General features: G+C 47.0%; 1 protein-coding gene across 2 annotated transcripts; it reads left to right on the top strand.

The window, feature by feature from the left end:
- Positions 1-515: 515 nt before the first annotated feature.
- On the top strand, positions 516-13,277 carry SLC25A28 (solute carrier family 25 member 28). 2 transcript variants are annotated; one of them, XM_069979995.1, is made up of 4 exons: positions 516-959; positions 4,828-5,056; positions 10,375-10,431; positions 11,480-13,277. In XM_069979995.1, the coding sequence occupies exons 1-4, from the start codon at positions 531-533 to the stop codon at positions 11,998-12,000; spliced, it is 1,236 nt and encodes a 411-aa protein (XP_069836096.1). In that variant the 5' UTR covers positions 516-530; the 3' UTR covers positions 12,001-13,277. The 2 variants fall into 2 exon arrangements, with proteins under 2 accessions (XP_069836096.1, XP_069836097.1); XM_069979996.1 differs by lacking the exon at positions 516-959 and adding an exon at positions 4,304-4,339.
- Positions 13,278-18,098: the final 4,821 nt, after the last annotated feature.

Here is an 18,098-nt window from a genome sequence, read left to right as displayed (position 1 = left end):
CAGGAGATCTAGGTAAATAAAGGGGCACTTGGGGCCTGTGTGAATTTTGGAGGGGATGTTCCTTTAAGTGTTGGAAAATCAATGGCAATGTCTGATTTCCAACCAAACAGCCTTGGAGGAGTACAGAATAGAGGAGCTGTGTAACCTAACTTGTATGAGCCGCATGACCTTGCTCCCCTGACCTTGGTTACAATGCACACTGGAGCGCTCGATACTCCCCAATACGGAGCGACTTCCTAGCCCCGCCCCCCGGCCAAGCCGCTCACTGCCAGGACACGTGACCGCACGAGACGCGCTGACAGTTACATAGTAGGATTATGCAAGGGAAAAAAAATGGTTTTCTACTGACAGCCGTGTCAACCAATACCACTCAATCCCGCCTCTTTCGGTTTCCTAGCCAATCAAAAGGCAGTAAACAAAGAGGGCGCTAAAGGGCGACGCGCCCAGCGAATGAAAACGTGACAGGCGATGATTGGCATCCCAGTTGGCCAATTGTGATGGAGATTATGCAACGCCGTTCTCACCACCCAATGGGCGCGGAGTGGGTGTGTGCTTGGGGGGGCCCCGGAGTTTGCGGGCGTTTCGGTGGCGCCACCACGGCGGTGTCGGGTCAGCAGCGGCGCTCAGGGGCCCAGACCGGCGGCCGGGAGCAGCCTATAGACTGTAACATGGAGCTGGAGGCCGTGCTGAAGGAACGAGGGGGCGCGGCCGCCGGGGATCCCGCGCGGGTACTGGGAGCTTGGGTGAAGCGTGGATGGCCGGCTGCTGGCGGGCCCGGGGCTGCTGACACCGAGCTCATCGCTGCTGCTGCTGACTCTACCGCCATGGGCCGGGCCCGGGAGCTGGATCTGGAGTACGAGGCGTTACCGGAGGGATCCACCGTCACCACGCACATGCTGGCCGGGGCCGTGGCCGGGATCATGGAGCACTGTCTCATGTACCCCGTGGACTGTGTCAAGGTGAGCGGCACATGGTGGTGGGCGGCGGGGGGATGGGACACACGTGTCCGCAGGGAGGCGGCCATCACTGGCTGTCACTCAACCGCAGGCCCCGCCCCCTGCCAGACCCCAATCCCAGGGCTGGAGCCTCCTGACATCCTCTGTGCTGCTGTCTACACCAGGAATAGGGAGCCTCCAGCTGGTGCAGGACTACCATCATCCCTGGTGTACATGGTAAGAAACAGCAGCACAGAGGATGTCAGGAGAGTATAGCACTGTGGTGGGGGTCAGGCAGGTGGAGGCGGCCATCACTGCTGCCACTCAGCGCCGGCCCCTCCCCTGCCTGACCCCCATCCCTGGATTCTCCTGATATCCTCTGTGCTGCTGTTTACACCAGGAATAGGGAGCCTCCAACTGTTGTAGAATAACCATCATCCCTGGTGTACATGGTAAGAAACAGCAGCACAGAGGATGTCAGGAGGGTATAGCACTGTGATGGTGGTCAGACAGGGGGAGGGGCCAGCTGAGTGGCAGCAGTGATGGCCCCTCCTCTGCCTGACCCCCATCCCAGGGCTGCATCCTCCTGACATCCTCTGTGCTGCTGTCTACACCAGGAATAGGGAGCCTCCAGCTGCTGCAGAACTACCATTATTCCTGCACAGCCCTTCCCTGGTGTACATGGTAAGAAACAGCAGCACAGAGGATGTCAGGAGGGTTTAGCACGGTCAGGCAGGGCCAGGTGAGGATACCACAGGCTGATCTACATGCCGCCCTGCATAGTGGTACACACGTCCATAGTCGGTGACTTCCTGGCGTCCCAGTCCACCACCTCCTCCTTGCAGCGGACAGGTCTGCCGTGTGGCGTAGATTCCTCCGGTGCAGTTCTCCAGGCTGGCAGCAGTGCCCGGGTGGGTGGGTGTACAGCACGTCTGTCGCTATCTTACAGCGCGCCGGGAGCTGCCAGCCTGAGATCTTATAATTAAAGCGTTAAGTAATTTGTCTGCGGCCACGTTACTTTCCCTGAGAAACAGGTTTGGCGTCCTGGCGCAGATTAAAGCTACAGGTAACCGGATCCCGGCACTAATCTGAGCAAATGGAGGAGCTTTAGAGGGAAACAAAGCTGCAGGAAGGCGCCAACTATGAGGGCGGACGGGCAGCAGATGCCGACTGAAGAGGACACAGTGCGGGGAAATTTACCGGGTACCTGTCATTACACCAAGCGATTATCTACCGTATTTGTCGATTGTCGGCCGTTATGGTGTAATTCGGTAGTGGTAACAGGCAACTATCTGCCGGCATTGTTGTCTTTCAGCATGTAAAAAAAGAAAATAGCCACGGTCCGCTGTCTGACGCTCTGTGTAATTTGGAGCGTGACAGCAGACCGCCACTATCTTCTATGGGCCACCCAAATGATATAGAGATCGTTCAGGCAGCCCCTCCCACTGCTCCCCGCTTGCTGTCCGCATGTGTAATAGCACAGACAGCAAGCGGAGAATAAGGAGCAAGCAGGCGCTGAATGGACAGGTGGGCGCTTGCTTCCTCCTCAGCATCGGCCGTGTAATAGGGCTTTTAACCAAACTTCTGACGTGTCATGACTTCTGACGTGCTCCATAGAACTGCAATATAATTCTGTTCGCCGCTACTTTAGCTACTGCGCTCCTTCTCTCCCCCCCCCCCCCCATTCCACGCAACGATGCGCGGTCGGTGCCCGATTTTAGGTTTTAACCTAAATAAACAATCAGCCGATGACACAATCATTTGCTGATTGTTGTCTCTATTCCATGGAGCGATAATCGGCCAATTCGGCTGTTTATGGCTCCGAGGAATAGGCCCCTTACTCCAGGGATGGGGAACCTTTGGCCCTCCTGAAAACTACAATGCCGTCATGCCTGAACAGCCAAAGCTTTAGCTTCTGCTGTCCAAACATGATGGAAATTGTAGTTTTGCAACAGCTGGAGGGCCGAAGGTTCCCTTACCCCTGCCTTACTCTATGCACAGGGATAACAAATGGAGATAGGAATACCCCTTTAAGGGTTAGCCATGGTTGGCGGCACCGCCTCATAACTGTCAGGATGTGGTGACTTGTGTCATTGTTGCGTTGTGTCACCAGAGGGAAGTGGGGGCCACAGCTGTGCCAGGTGCGTTCCACATGCAAAGCAGCCATATACCATAGAGGAGTGCTGGGATGGGGCTATGCTGTACAGGGTAGGTGATAACTTACCGATCTGTGGGGGTCTGACTGATGGGACCCCAACCAGCTTCAAGAATGGAGGTCAGTTGTCCATGGAGCCTGTGTCCTGCCCCTCCATTTACTGAGGGGCTGCTGATCTCTGATGAGGGGTCCAAGTTATCTCCTATCTTGTGGTTTTAGGGTCTTTTGATTTCTGGATATCCCCTTGATTCTGAGTATCCGAATATGGATTGTGCCACTTTAAAAAACAAAACAAAAAACTTTTGATCTGTCTCTATGACGTGTCAAAAGTTTTGATCATTTGTGGTCTGAATGTTTAGACCCCTACAGATTGCTTGAACAAGTCAGGAGAGGTGCTAAGGTGAACATGACTGAGACAGTCTCCTCATATAAGTCTGTGGGATTGTGCCGCACACATAGATAGTGGGGAGAGAAGAGCTCAGCTGTGCGATTCTCCCTGTGCTCTCTAACGATCAGTGGGATTCTGACTGATCAAACAGGACATGACAGAAGCCACAATGCAGTGACTACAAAGCCTAAGACTTGTCTTTAGTAAAGGTTTTAACCAGAGATGAGCGAACCGGGATCGGGTTCGAGTCGATCCAAACCCGATCGTTCGGCACTTGATTAGCTGGGGCTGCTGAACTTGGATAAAGCTCTAAGGTTGTCTGAGAAACATGGATACAGCCAATGACTATATCCATGATTTCCACATAGCCTTAGGGCTTTATCCAACTTCATCAGCCACCGCTAATCAAATGCTGAAAGTTCGATTTCGGATCGGCTCTAGCATGCTCCAGGTTCGCGCATCTCTAGTTTTAACCCTTTCTCTGCCGCTATTATAGTGGACATTCTACTTCAAGCTACAGATTGGTTTCTGAACATTTGCTGCCAATGACTGGGCTTGTTGCTAGGCAGCACATACATAGCAACAGGCATGACAGAGAGGGGGCACCATGCTGCAGTGTTATTCACATGTAGCCATAGGTTTTGGCTTTGGAAACAACCGTTCTCGCCATGCTAGGAGCACAGGATGGTTGCCCGTAGCAACCAATCACAGAGCAGCTTTCATTTTACCACAGCAGTTTAGGAAATGAAAGCTGAGCCCTGATTGGTTGCTATGCTGTACAGACTTTAATTTTTATTTTATTTTAATAAGGCCTAGTGTTTTTTCGCCACAATATAGCAGATGGGTGTAACGGAAGTGCGTGTAAGTATAGGGCGTGACGGCAGCAGGGCGTATGCAAGGTCTGATGGCGGCCGTGTCACCTTGTCTAGTCCTAGCTGACTGGAAGAGACCAGAATGTTACAGCCGAGTATGTGACTTGCAAGATATATAAGGATGTGTAAGTGACCTTGGTGATCATACCAGAGATGTAGTCAATGAAAACAAAGCAGAGCGGCAGCCATGATGGGCGCTGTTTTCGTTTCCCTTTCTTAAAGGGGTCGGCCCACTAACAGCACCGATCACCTATCCACTGGAGGATAAATATGTGATCACTGGGGGGGGGGGGGGGGGTCCTGATCTAAATCCAAGTATTGGACAATTGCTTTAGGATACCGCATTGTTATGTGAAGTGTGTTGCGCTACTCGTCTTTGCTGCATCTGTGTGCGTAATATATATATATATTAGTGTGTGTATATTATATATTTATATTTGTTTCAGAATGTAATTTTTTTCCCTCCTCCTCTTCTAGACCCGCATGCAGAGCCTCCAGCCCGATCCCGCCGCCCGTTACCGCAACGTCATGGAGGCCTTGTCCAAAATCATCCGCACCGAAGGTTTCTGGAGGCCGATGCGAGGATTGAATGTTACAGCCACCGGCGCCGGGCCGGCCCACGCTCTCTATTTTGCCTGCTACGAAAAATTAAAAAAGACATTGAGCGACGTTATCCGCCCCGGGGGCAATAGCCATATAGCTAATGGTATTGATGGTTCCTGTCCTGCATAATTTTTTTTTTGAGACTTTCTACCCAGGATTTTCTTTCTATAGGAATATTCTGACACTGCGGTCCCTAGACTTGTCCTAATCTACCAGGGAGTCATACTCCAACGCCTTAGGACCCATTAGTCATAGTAGAAGTTGCCCCTTTATACAAGAGTGGAGTGAGTCCTAAAGTAATGTCAGTTCACACTCCTCTTCACCTTCTCTAATGGACATTAACCCCCCGGAATAAAGACTGGCAGTGGGTGGTGTCATCATAAGACTGCAAAACCGTAATGTAGGAGCCTGCGGCAAGCTACATGGGCTATCAATGGCAGTATTGTTCCTCCGGAGCTCACACTAATGTGACTGCACAGGATCTGCCCGCAGCTGCTTTATCACGATTGACGTGACCATTCGGAGGGCGCGCGCACATAGCTCCGCATAGCTGCTGTGACTGTGTTCTGCAGGGCGGTGCTGAGGCTTGAGACTCTGCCGTGTGTGCGCCCCAGGGCGTCTGTCACCCAGCTTGGTTGGTCTGAGCATGTTGTAATGGAGTCCATGTCACTTGGAGACACGAAGAGGGCGTCAGATCAGCAACCATTTTTTCCCCCCTCTTCCTGGATTTTTTTTCCTCTGTCACATTAGTGTCCCAGGTTTTCAGGATTGAAAAAGCTTAAAATAAGTTAAAATCTGGAAGCGTAGAATTTGGTAGCACAAGATAATAAGCCTGTAGACGTATACAGTGCAAAGGTTTACTTGCATTTATTTTGTTGCAAAAGGTTTAATGTAGGTTCACCTCTGAAAGCATCATTTACTTTATATCTAGATATAATCTTATATATGTACTGGCAGTCTTATATATTCAGCAGGTCAGAGTAATAAGGCCTCGCTCACATCTCGTTTTTTTTTCTGTTTAGTGTGTATGGTAGGAAAAGCTGCCTAAATATATATATATATATATATATATATATATATATATATATATATATATATATATATACATACACACACACACATAGATATATATTTAAAAGGCAGTTGTGACAGAGTACCTGGCTTTACACAAGTCTCTGTCACAGTAAGTAAAGAAGCAGGGACCCCCCATGCTCTACAGCAAGGATGGGGAACCTTCGGCCCTCCAGCTGTTGCAAAACTACAATTCTGATCATGCCTGGACAGCCAACGGCTGTCTAGAGATGATAGGAATTGTTGTTTTGCAACAGCTGTAGAGCGGGAGGTTCCCCATCCCTGCTCTACAGATTGCTGCTAACACTCACTAGTATATTTGCTAAACTAACGGATACATTCAGCATACGTGACACCAGCTTTCCCGGCTTACACATTAAACTTAGATGAAAAACGCGATGTGATTAGAATTTTATGCTAAACAGTACTTTTTACTGCATTGTGCCTTACAACACTTGGTTCATGACCCTAAATATTGATGGACTTTGCAGATACTCTGCTTTACTTTACCTGTACTAATTGGTGGAGACATCATGTCCTAGAGTACGTTCAGACATTCTTAATCAAATACGAATTTTCGCTATTTATTAAAACCATATTGGATTAAGTATGTGTGAACGTACCCTTAAAGGAGAAGTCCGGCCAAAATTAATTTTTGATATGTTGTTACTTATGAAAAGTTATACAAATTTCTAATGTACATTAATTATGGGAAATGCACATATAGAGCTATTTCCCTTAATTTAGTAGATCAGGAAGTGTTAGAAATATCTCTGAAGAAGTGACGTCACGACCCAGGGTGTAATTCCTATGGAGTGTCCAGCAGGGGGCGCTCTCTATATAGAAGTCTATGGGACTTTATTGTTTCTATGGGTTTCTATGTAATGTAATGTAATGTAGTGTACAGTGCTTTATTGAATGAATACATCTATGGAATACTTTGGGGAGCAAGTGTCCTTGCTCCCCAAAGTATTGCATAAATGTATTCATTCAATACATTCAATACACAGTAAGCCCGCCGATCCGCCGCATTTCCGCCGAATTCCCGCCGATCCGCCACACGCTGATCCGCCGCATTCCCGCCGATCCGGACCATATACATTGAACTACAGCTCCCATCATCTGCTTCTAGTATGAACAGGTGATGGGAGCTGTAGTTGGGTAAGGGATATCACATGCCGCCGGGCGCAGGGGGGAGCCGCTCAGTACACAGGAGCGCTCCCCCCTCCTCCTCCTCCTTCCGTGATAACTTCCGCCTATACCAATGCTGACTCCCTGCCTGGCCGCCGCTCTCCGCTCTCCCCCCCATACATACCGGCTCCCGATGCATCCTGGTGTCCGCGCTGATGCCGGGAGCCGGTATATGAGAGCGGAGAGCGGCGGCCAGGCAGGGAGTCAGCATTGGTATAGGCGGAAGTTATCACGGAAGGAGGAGGAGGAGGGGGGAGCGCTCCTGTGTACTGAGCGGCTCCCCCCTGCGCCCGGCGGCATGTCATATCCATTACCCAGCTACAGCTCCCATCACCTGTTCATACTAGAAGCAGATGATGGGAGCTGTAGTTCAATGTATATGGTCCGGATCGGCGGGAATGCGGCGGATCAGCGTGTGGCGGATCGGCGGGAATTCGGCGGAAATGCGGCGGATCGGCGGGCTTACTGTGTATTGAATGTATTGAATGAATACATTTATGCAATACTTTGGGGAGCAAGGACACTTGCTCCCCAAAGTATTCCATAGATGTATTCATTCAATAAAGCACTGTACACTACATTACATTACATTACATAGAAACCCATAGAAACAATAAAGTCCCATAGACTTCTATATAGAGAGCGCCCCCTGCTGGACACTCCATAGGAATTACACCCTGGGTCGTGACGTCACTTCTTCAGAGATATTTCTAACACTTCCTGATCTACTAAATTAAGGGAAATAGCAGTATATGTGCATTTCCCATAATTAATGTACATTAGAAATTTGTATAACTTTTCATAAGTAACAACATATCAAAAATTAATTTTGGCCGGACTTCTCCTTTAAAGCAGGGATAGAGAATCTTCATTCTTCCAGCTGCTGCAAAACTACAATTCCCATCATGCCTGCACAGCCAACGCTTTAGTTTTTGCTTTAGCTGTCCAGGCATGATAAGAACTGTAGTTGTGCAACAGCTGGGGGTCCGGAGGTGCCCTATCCCTGCCTTAAAGTGACTGTGTTTGAAACATTTCCTATGTGTTTATAATCTATTATGGCAAATGGGGGTCGTCTATCATTCTATGTCTTGATGGCCATAAAGGGATTATCAGGGAAGTATAACTCTCCCACCACTCCACTTACACCTTAGTCCCATCCTTGAAGTAACCCTGTAACTATCTCATGCAGGCAAAACAAGACCAATGGCTGCACAATGTTACAGTATTGCAAAATATAACTTTTCCTTCTGGACAACCCCTTTAACTTGAAGTTTTGCCTGTTATGGCCCATTTAGACAGAGATGTGGACCTTCCTCTGATATTCATAGGCCAGGCTCCCTTTACCAGGGGTTGTCTTCTTGAGACCACTTCTTAAAGGTTCCCATACTTGAGGAAAAACTTAGAGGGTTTTTCCTGGACTCTTCTTTCTTGATGGCCTATCCTGCTGAGCTAAAGTTGATGGCCTAATCTGAAAAAAGTCTTGGAAAGCCATTTTAAATTAACATTAATAAGTTTCTTGGTTTTCGCAGGTTTCTAATTGTTACGGTTGTTGTCCATTTAAAGCAGCGTCTGGCTCTTTAGGGTGTGTTCACAAGTTGAGGTTTTTAATTGACTACAGAGCCAGGAATCGTTTTGAAATGATACGTCCCAGTCTTTTTTTTTTTTTTTTTGAATGTAAGCGTCCTCCCATTATGATCTGTTCCTACCATTGTACTTAGTCATTGCAATTATAAACCTGACCATGTGAACACACCCTTAATAAACAATGTCTTGTTGTAGAATACTGTCAATGTTCCATTGGATGTCGTGTGTGTATGGTACTCCCTATAATGCCTGGTTATTGTGTCATATATGATGGTTCTATCAGATGCATAAATCCCAGCCTCCAACAACTCCTCTGAGATATTCACTTTGGGATGAGGTTTGCATAAACCTTATGCCTTCTGTGGTCCCAAAAATCTGGACAGCCTGTGCCATAGGCATCGGACTGTATACACCAGGGGTGTCAACTCGGGCCCTCCAGCTGTCACAAAACTACAGTTCCCATCATGCCTGGACAGCCAAAGCTTTAGCAGCAGTTTTGCGGCAGCTGGAGGGGATGAGTTTGACACCTTTCTTATACACAATTTAAAGGGGTCATTCAGAATTAGAAAAAAAAACATAGCTGATCTCTTCCAGAATCGCCATTGGTCTTGCTGTTGTAACTGGAGGAAAGCAACAATGTTTTCCTGGAGTCTGTTAGCAGTGCCCTGCACAGAGCATGTTCAGCTGAAGTGCATTATGGGAGATGTAGTGTTTAGCCTTACATAGGGGGGGGGGGGCAATCTCCCAGGATGCAGTGCTGCAGCCTTACGGAACATAGTGCTACCGAAATCTATGTTGCAACCAGCAAAAGAGAAGAGGACATGATGTAACAAGATGGGTAGTTGATCAGTCCAAGATGGGTAAAGCAAAGGTGACTCGATGTCATGAGTAGATTGTATCTAGAGGTAAATTATTAAATGGTGATCAAAGGTGAATCCACACAAATTCATGAATTTAAAGGGTTCCTGTCACTACGCACCAGTGGTGTAGAAGATGGGGTCGCCAGGGTAGTGTCCTGCACCCCGGCTTGTATCTAGCCTTGCATGGACAGCTGCTTAAGTGTTGGCTACGTGTCCATATTGAATTATGTAGAGGTGTGTAGTGACAGGGACCTTTATTATGCAAGCAAATCCTATAGTAAATGTCACTTTCCTTACCCCCAAATTTTTTCGCTTGTGAAGCTGCATGCACACCTCCATGGGACCCCAGTTGATTTCTAGAAAGAAGAGCACAGCCAAGCCTGTGGGGGGCACTAGCACTGTACTGGTCGGGAGATGCTGAGCTCTCTAGTCTTTCCAATGTTTTGCATCTCCTTGAGTTTCAGTTTAAAGATCCTTCATTGTAGCGATCATTGATCCCCAACAGATGTCCCTGTCAGTTTTATATAACACAGATTGGCGCCTTATTCTACATCCATCCGGAGAATACCCATGGCAGCCATGTATATAAGGCTCCTATAAAAGTGCTCAGCGGATCAGGTTTAGCACCCTTCAGTACAGCTATATTAGTCATTCCTAGATGAGTTAACCCCTAGCTGTCTGCAGTCCCTCACTTGATGCAGTTTTTGTCTTTCAGGGGCGGCAGGATGTGTAGCGACACTGTTACATGACGCAGCTATGAATCCCGCTGAAGGTGAGAAGCTCTCATACGGAATACTAGTTTCTCTTGCACTGAACATCATAGGTTTTTTTTTCCAACATACTAAAATTTTAGTTTTTATTTTATATTATCACTTTAAGTAATACTTGCTTAGTAGAGATGAGCTCAACTCGAGCGTGCTGCATTTGATTACCGGTGGCTGAAGAAAACGGATGCAGTCCTAGGGAGTCCTGGAAAACACTGATATGGCCATTGACTGTATACATGTTTTCCAGGACTCCCTAGGGCTGCATCAGCCACCGGTATTCAAATGACGAACGATCGAACTGGAGCATACTCTGCTCGAGTTACAGTTCTCTTTATTACCTATCCATGCTCCCGGGTAATTTTGTTTAAAAGAATGTAATCGATCAGGCTGCAGTCCTTAAGTTATTATAGAGCAGGGGCACATAACCTGCAGCTTTCCAGCTCTTGCAATACAATTCCCATTATGCCTTCACAGTGTGCTTGCTTGATGGGAGTTGTAGTGTTTTGCAACAACTGGAGGGCTGCAGGTTGTGCGCCCCTGATACAATATTGTATCGGCACAGTCCCAGGAGGGTCGTGTGTGTGATCCACAATCTGCCCACTTCAGTCTTAGTGCTAAGATTGTTAGGAACTGTAAAATTGTGTGCAAAGGAACAGTAAATACTCAGAACTCTCCAGCACTCACTTCCTTAAAGGGATTATCCAGGATTAGACAAACGTAGCCGCTTTCTCCCAGAATCTGCACCACTCGTCCTCAGTTTGGGTGTGGGGTTGTGCAGCTTGGTTCCATTCAAGTGAATACAACTGAATTGTAATACTACACACAACCTGAGGACAGGGGTGGTGCTATTTTTGCAAGGAAGTAGCTTTGCTTTTTCTAATTCTGGATAACCCCTTTAAAGGCTAAGTACATTTTAGACTCTGCTATATTTCCTTGTATTATTTTATATTGTTTACACGTTTAACTCTTCCTCCTTCCCTCTTTCCTCCCGGGGATTCATCTGGACCTGGTTTTGTCATGGCCCTGGATTCCTTGTCGACCTTTAATGAAAAGTGATCAAGCAGAGGATGCAGATGTACAATTCCCCTTACCGGCGAGTCACTGACTGCATCAGGGCGGTGTGGCGGAACGAGGGCGCTGGTGCCTTTTACAGAAGCTACACAACCCAACTGACTATGAACATCCCTTTCCAGGCCATACACTTCATGACTTACGAGTTCTTGCAGGAAAATCTAAATCCTCACAGACAGTACAACCCAACCTCCCACATGGTTTCCGGGGCCTGTGCGGGAGCCGTGGCCGCCGCTGCCACCACCCCATTGGACGTTTGTAAGACCTTACTGAACACGCAGGAATCTCTGGCCTTGAATTCCCTGAACATGAGCGGACATATCACAGGCATGGCTAATGCATTCAGGACGGTTTACCAAATCGGTGGCGTGACTGCCTACTTCCGGGGGGTTCAGGCCAGGATCATCTATCAGATGCCCTCCACAGCCATTGCATGGTCTGTGTACGAGTTCTTCAAATACATCATCACCAAGCGCCAGGAGGAAAGGAGGGCAAGCCACTGAGACGCACTGGCAACGCACACGATTCGGAGAAGCTCCAGACACTGTTACTGAGTGGTTCTTAGCCTTTTAACGTTTTATCGTACCTGTTCTTAGCATGGGAGGACTTACCTCCACCCAATACAACATGCAGAACAAACCAATAGAATGTCTCGTTCTTAACCGGTTTCGGTGATTTCATTTCCTTCTGTTATGAATGTGAACTCCAAGCACTACCATACCTGCCAAAGCTATAGGACCCTTTGTGATCACCATATTATCGATGCCTCCATGCCATTCGAACCCATGTGGCTGCACCTATACCTTTAAGACCAGGCTAGAAACAAGACCTTATTGACTTTGACTGGAGTTTGCCCGATCATCTCTGAGCAGATCTGTGCATATGTCTTTAATACCTGTCTGTTACAGCAGTAACCCAACAGGGGGCACATGGAGCGCTTCCCGTATCCCCTACATGCACTCAGTAATGTTTACCATTGTTTCCGATTGCAGTGTCCTTACCAAAGTCTTGTCCCAAGACGTAACTGAGTCACCTGTCAGGCCGTTGTCACCACGCACACGATGAAGCACTTATACCACTTTGGTGGCTAGAGATTTTTTTTTTTTTCCTTAATCCAAAAATGTAGAATGGGAGATTATTATATATTATTTTTGGCCAATTCACCTCCTTGACCTATTTTTGTAAGATGATGATGATGTCATTGCAGAGATCCAAATTTAAAGACAACCCCCCCATATAAAAAAAAAAGCCCCCACATGCTGCTATAGTGCATAACACGACATTAGTGTGTCTCATGGTAGCGCACGGACCAGGCCTTGTTCCGGAACGTTTATCATAGAGCATGCAGGGTAGAATTTAAAGGGAGTGTCGGCCAAAAACGCCCATCTGTCTCATGGAAGAGATGCCTTGTTTTGCTTCTCCTGACACTTCTCCTCCCGTCATTTGCACATCTGATGACTGAATGTGTGATACCATCTACTGTAGACGTGTCCATGTACCCTGGGTATGTTTTAGTGTCCTCCGGCTCTTTATTTTGCAGCCGTCTCATTTTGCTGGAGCTGGTGGATAAAATGTATTTATTTCGGTGTCTGTTCCATATATCATCTTAACGCCTCACGTTTTTTATTTTTTTCTCCACCGCTATGTAACAGCATAAGGGGGCTGTGTACAGATGTGGACGCTTTGGATTCTGGGTCTGCTGCTCTTATGATCTCATCCAAAACTGTACTCTGTTTATCCTGGTCCAAATGCACATTAAAAATGAGACCGTGAATAACAATTTGGGTTCTGTGTGTGTGTGTTTTTCTATGAGTATCTGTGCGTAGCCCTAGATGGCTATAAGGGACCTGGTGCTCCTTGACTCCATTTATTAGGCCCCGTTCACACGTAGCAAAACTAGTGGAATTCTGCGGCGGAATGCCGTTATGCCGTTAGCCTCCCTTACATAAGCGTTCTCACAGCGTCCCTCCGCGCTGAAGAATGAACAAGTTCATTCTTCAGCGTGGGGAGAGCAGCAGCGCGCGCCTTCCATAGGCTCTCATTATGAGAGGGAGGCTAACTGCATTCCGCGGCTGACAATTCCGCTAGTTTTGCTGCGTGTGAACGTAGCCTTAGTGCATAATGTTATCCAGGCTTAGAAATACATGGCTGCTGTCTTCCAGAAACAGCATTACTACTTTTTTGCAGCTTAGTTCCATAGAAGTTGAATAGAGCTGAATTGTAATACCGCACACAACCTAAGGACAGGGATGGCGCTGTAAATATTAACACGGTCATAATGTTCCAATTAAAGGACAACTCCGCCGATTTTTTTTTTTAGCTTATTTAATACACATTACAAAGTTATATAACTTTGTAATGTGGTTAAATACCCGGTCTGGCCCCCTTCCCCCACTTTCGGACCCCCGACCCCCCCGCCCGGAAGTTAAAGAATGTATACATTACCTATTACGATCGTCACGGTCCTCTTCTCCCAGGCGGCATCTGGTGATGACGACGTCAGAGCCGGGGGGCGGTCCAGGTCTTCTTCCTCCTCGGCGTCTTCATAGAGAGTGAATGGGACGGAAAAGGCTGCTGGTGCACATGCGCACCAGCAGCCTTTTCATTGGCTGGAGCGCATCACATGGCTTCCAGCTTGCTCAGCCCTGATTGGCAAGCGCACTGGCAGCCTTTTCCATCCCCAGGACCCGGAAGTCAGAGACATCGGCGGTGACGGTGAGGCGGACGGCGGGTGATCGGAGTGGCGATTGTCACCGGAGGGATGGTGAGTATGGTGTCTGTGTTTTTTTTGGGGGGGGGGGGGGGTCCCGCGGGAGTTGTCCTTTAAGTGTCACTGTCAAATAATAATCTTAATAATCCACAGCATTTACCAATTCTGGGGGTAAATGCATAGAGAAAATAACACTACTGGGATGAGGACCTGCTACCTATATCTTACAATCTGTGAGGAGTGGGGGTGAGACAAAAGGCAGAAAGTTCTTAAAGGGGTACTCCAGTGAAATGTTATAACTTTTAAACCAACTGGTGACAGGAAGTTATACAGATTTGTAATTATCTATTTAAAAATCTTAAGCCTTCTAGTACTTATCAGCTGCTGTATGTCCTACAGGAAGTGGATTCTTTCCAGTCTGACAGTCCTCTGCTGCCACCTCTGTCCATGTCAGGAACTGTCCAGAGCAGGAGCAAATCCCCATAGAAAACCTCTCCTGCTCTGGACAGTTCCTGACATGGACAGAGGCGGCAGCAGAAAGCACTGTGTCAGACTGGAAAGAATACACCACTTCCTGCAGGACATACAGCAGCTGATAAGTACTGAAAGATTGGAGGTTTTTTTAGACAAATCTATAACTTTCAAATCAACACCAGTTGATTTAAAAGAGTTCCCCTTTAATTTATGATAAGTCAAAAATCTCTGGACACTTTTTTTTATTTCAGAAACAAAAGGTAAATAACTGCATATCTGTGTTGATCACATTTGACCCTCAAGTAGTATTGCAAATTGGGAGCAATTATAGTTTTCTTTGATGTTCTACATGATCATTTTCCCGTTGGAAAACCGCCCTTAATCCAGTATGGCGCCCATGTTTCGAACATAGCCTAAAAGGTATGGCCCCTCGGGCAGTACTTGCTGGTGTATTTAGATATGTCCTTTTCTCTTTCTTTTCTGAATTAATAGGGTGTCCTGAGACTCTTCCTGCATAATGACTGCGGGGGAGACTTATCAAACATGGTGTAAAGTGAAACTGGCTCAGTTGCCCCTAGCAACCAATCAGATACCACCTTTCATTCCTCACAGACTCTTTGTAAAATGAAAGGTGGAATCTGATTGGTTCCTAGGGGCAACTGAGCCAGTTTCACTTTACACCATGTTTGATAAATCTCCACCTAAGTGTTTGGGGAGGACGGGTGCGGCACCAGACGGGAATAAAAAGTTCTGATTTAGATCATTACAATAACGTATGAAATGGTGGACAGAGACGAGGGAGGAAGTTTCTCTTGGTCAGGGGGTGTATGCTCACACCCCCTCCGAGACTACTAAGAATTAGACACTAAGCTACATTAGTTGGGTTCTATAATAAGTCTATGGAGCCCGTCTTATGCATTGAGATGAGGAGAGAAGCACTTAGCAGAGCACTTCTCCCACTTCTAGTGATCGGTGTGGATCAGAGCACCCAGATTGATAAAAATCACATACTACTGATTTTTAAAAAAACTAGATGTCAGACGTCAAAAGCTTTGAAGTGACACTTGATTGATGGTCTATCCTCAGGATAAGCGATCAACATCAGATCTGTGATTATGGAGCTCAAGGCCCCAGTATTGATCAGCTCATGCGCACTGCATCTTCCTCAGCGGTCACCTGTACAGTAGCCATGCTATTAGTGGCCCTGCAGGATACCGCAGCATCATCCTGTCCATGACATTGAGGCTAAGCCATCAATATTTAATAACCTCATAGGGTTGTCTATTGCTGCACATCTATAGGAAGCAGCATGGAAGATCTCAGTGACTATAGATGATCATCTACAATAAGGTCTTATGCAGATAGGTGTAAGTCAGGAGCACTTTAACCTTTTACAACATCTAGACCAGGGACGGGGAATTTTCGGCCCTCCAGCTGTTGCAAAACTACAATTCCCATCATGCATGGACAGCCAAAGCGAAGCCCAACTCTCCCAACCTGGTTCAGGTTAGCGGAACATGGACTGCCTCAGCCCACATTTACACGTTCTGTAAATATGGTCCCAGAACGGACAGTGCGCTACAGACCGTACCTCAGAACTCCCCTGCATCATCATTCATAATGATGTTGTGAGCTCCGTAACAGTTAATTCTTCACGCTACTGTACTCACACGGCTGTGCCTGTACAGAAGCACAAACATTTAAAGAAGCCCGGGGCAATTTTTTACTAAAGTATTGTATTGCCCCCCCCCCCCCCCCCAATGTTATACAAATCACCAATATACACCTATTACGGGAAATGTTTATAAAGTGCTTTTTTCCCTGCACTTACTACTGCATCAAGGCTTTACTTCCTGGATAAAATGGTGATGTCACTTCCTGGATAAAATGGTGATGTCACGACCCGACTCCCAGAGCTGTGTGGGCTGTGGCTGCTGGAGAGGATGATGGCAGGGGGACACTGAGGGACACAGGGCACTGGAGGGACACTGAGTATCCCCCTGCCATTATCCTCTCTAGCAGCCACAGCCCGCACAGCTCTGGGAGTCGGGTTGTGACATCACCATGTTATCCTGGAAGTGACATCACCATGTTATCCAGGAAGTGACATCACCATGTTATCCTGGAAGTGAAGCCTTGATGCAGTAGTAACTGCAGGGAAAAGGCTTTTCATAACTATTTCCCTTAATAAGTGTATATTGGGGATTTGTATAACTTTTTGGGGGGGCAATACAATTCTTTAATAAATATATTTTTCTCTGGATTTCTCCTTCTGAGCTCACACCCTGGGCATGAATAATGGCACGTGGAGTTCTAAGGTGCGGTCTGTCCTGCAGAGTCCTGGGTTGGGGGGTTTCTCTCCATACGCCCCGTTCATTCACATTGAGAGATAGGATGCTCCTTGTACTATACCATTTGGTTTTGAGATTAAGTCCTAATATGAAATTAGCTACAATTGATCGAAAGTAGCCGGGCCATTAACATCCATTTATAGGTGTCTGCAATCCTCATTCAAAAAATGGTTGTCTTTATCTTTCAAATACAGGAGCTGGGCAGATATGCAGCTTCCAGATGTACAAAAATGATGGGACATAAGCCAGCGGGTCCCTTATAGGTGATGATGTCACACAAGCAATGATGTGTCCTAGCAGTGGAAATGGTTGTTATGATGTCATACTGGGAAAAATCAATGACATTACATGGAATCTGCTTCAGGTCACAAGTGGTGCTGGCCATATAAGTGGTAAATGTTGGAAGTCATGCTCAGTCACTGCTAGAGATGAGCACAACTGGAGCATGCTCGAATCCGATCGTTCGGCATTTGAATATCAAAGAAGTTGGATGCAGCCCTAGGGAGTCCTGCAAAACATGGCCGAACAATGCTCATGTCTAGTCACCACATTTATGACGTCACCAGTGGATGCGATTATATCATAATCAAATCATTGACCTGACCCTTAAGGCCATGGAGCAGACGGTGACATCATAGGCGGGGGTGTGGCAAGCAATGACATCATAGGAACTGTTGTCCTTATAAATTGAGTGCCAGCCAGCCAAGGATCCGAAAGAGGAGCAGGACCTTGGAGGCTCCATAGTGATTGTGTAACTGCTGGGGTTATAAAAGCCAAAGGAGACCATGTAAAACATCTCTATGTAAGTTCTGTATCGTTCATGGACGCTGCTTCTACTACACAAGCGCTTGATTTTCCTTTTAGTAAATTTATACGGACACATATTTATTCAACGTAAGAAACCATATAATTCTACATAGAGCCTTATTGCTTCTGTGTAACATCAAAAGCCTGAACTGAGAGTGAGAAGGATTTGGCCTACAAGCAGCAGGGGGCACTGTTGTGCAGATATTTTGATGCTATACATTCTTGTCAGGTTCTGTTTGTGTCAGTCTGTAGTAGGTCA

The sequence above is a fragment of the Dendropsophus ebraccatus genome, chromosome 8, assembly GCF_027789765.1.
Source record: "Dendropsophus ebraccatus isolate aDenEbr1 chromosome 8, aDenEbr1.pat, whole genome shotgun sequence".
NCBI classification, from domain to species: domain Eukaryota; kingdom Metazoa; phylum Chordata; class Amphibia; order Anura; family Hylidae; genus Dendropsophus; species Dendropsophus ebraccatus.
Note: the sequence above shows the minus strand (reverse complement) of the source record. Positions and strands in the feature narration are given on the sequence as shown.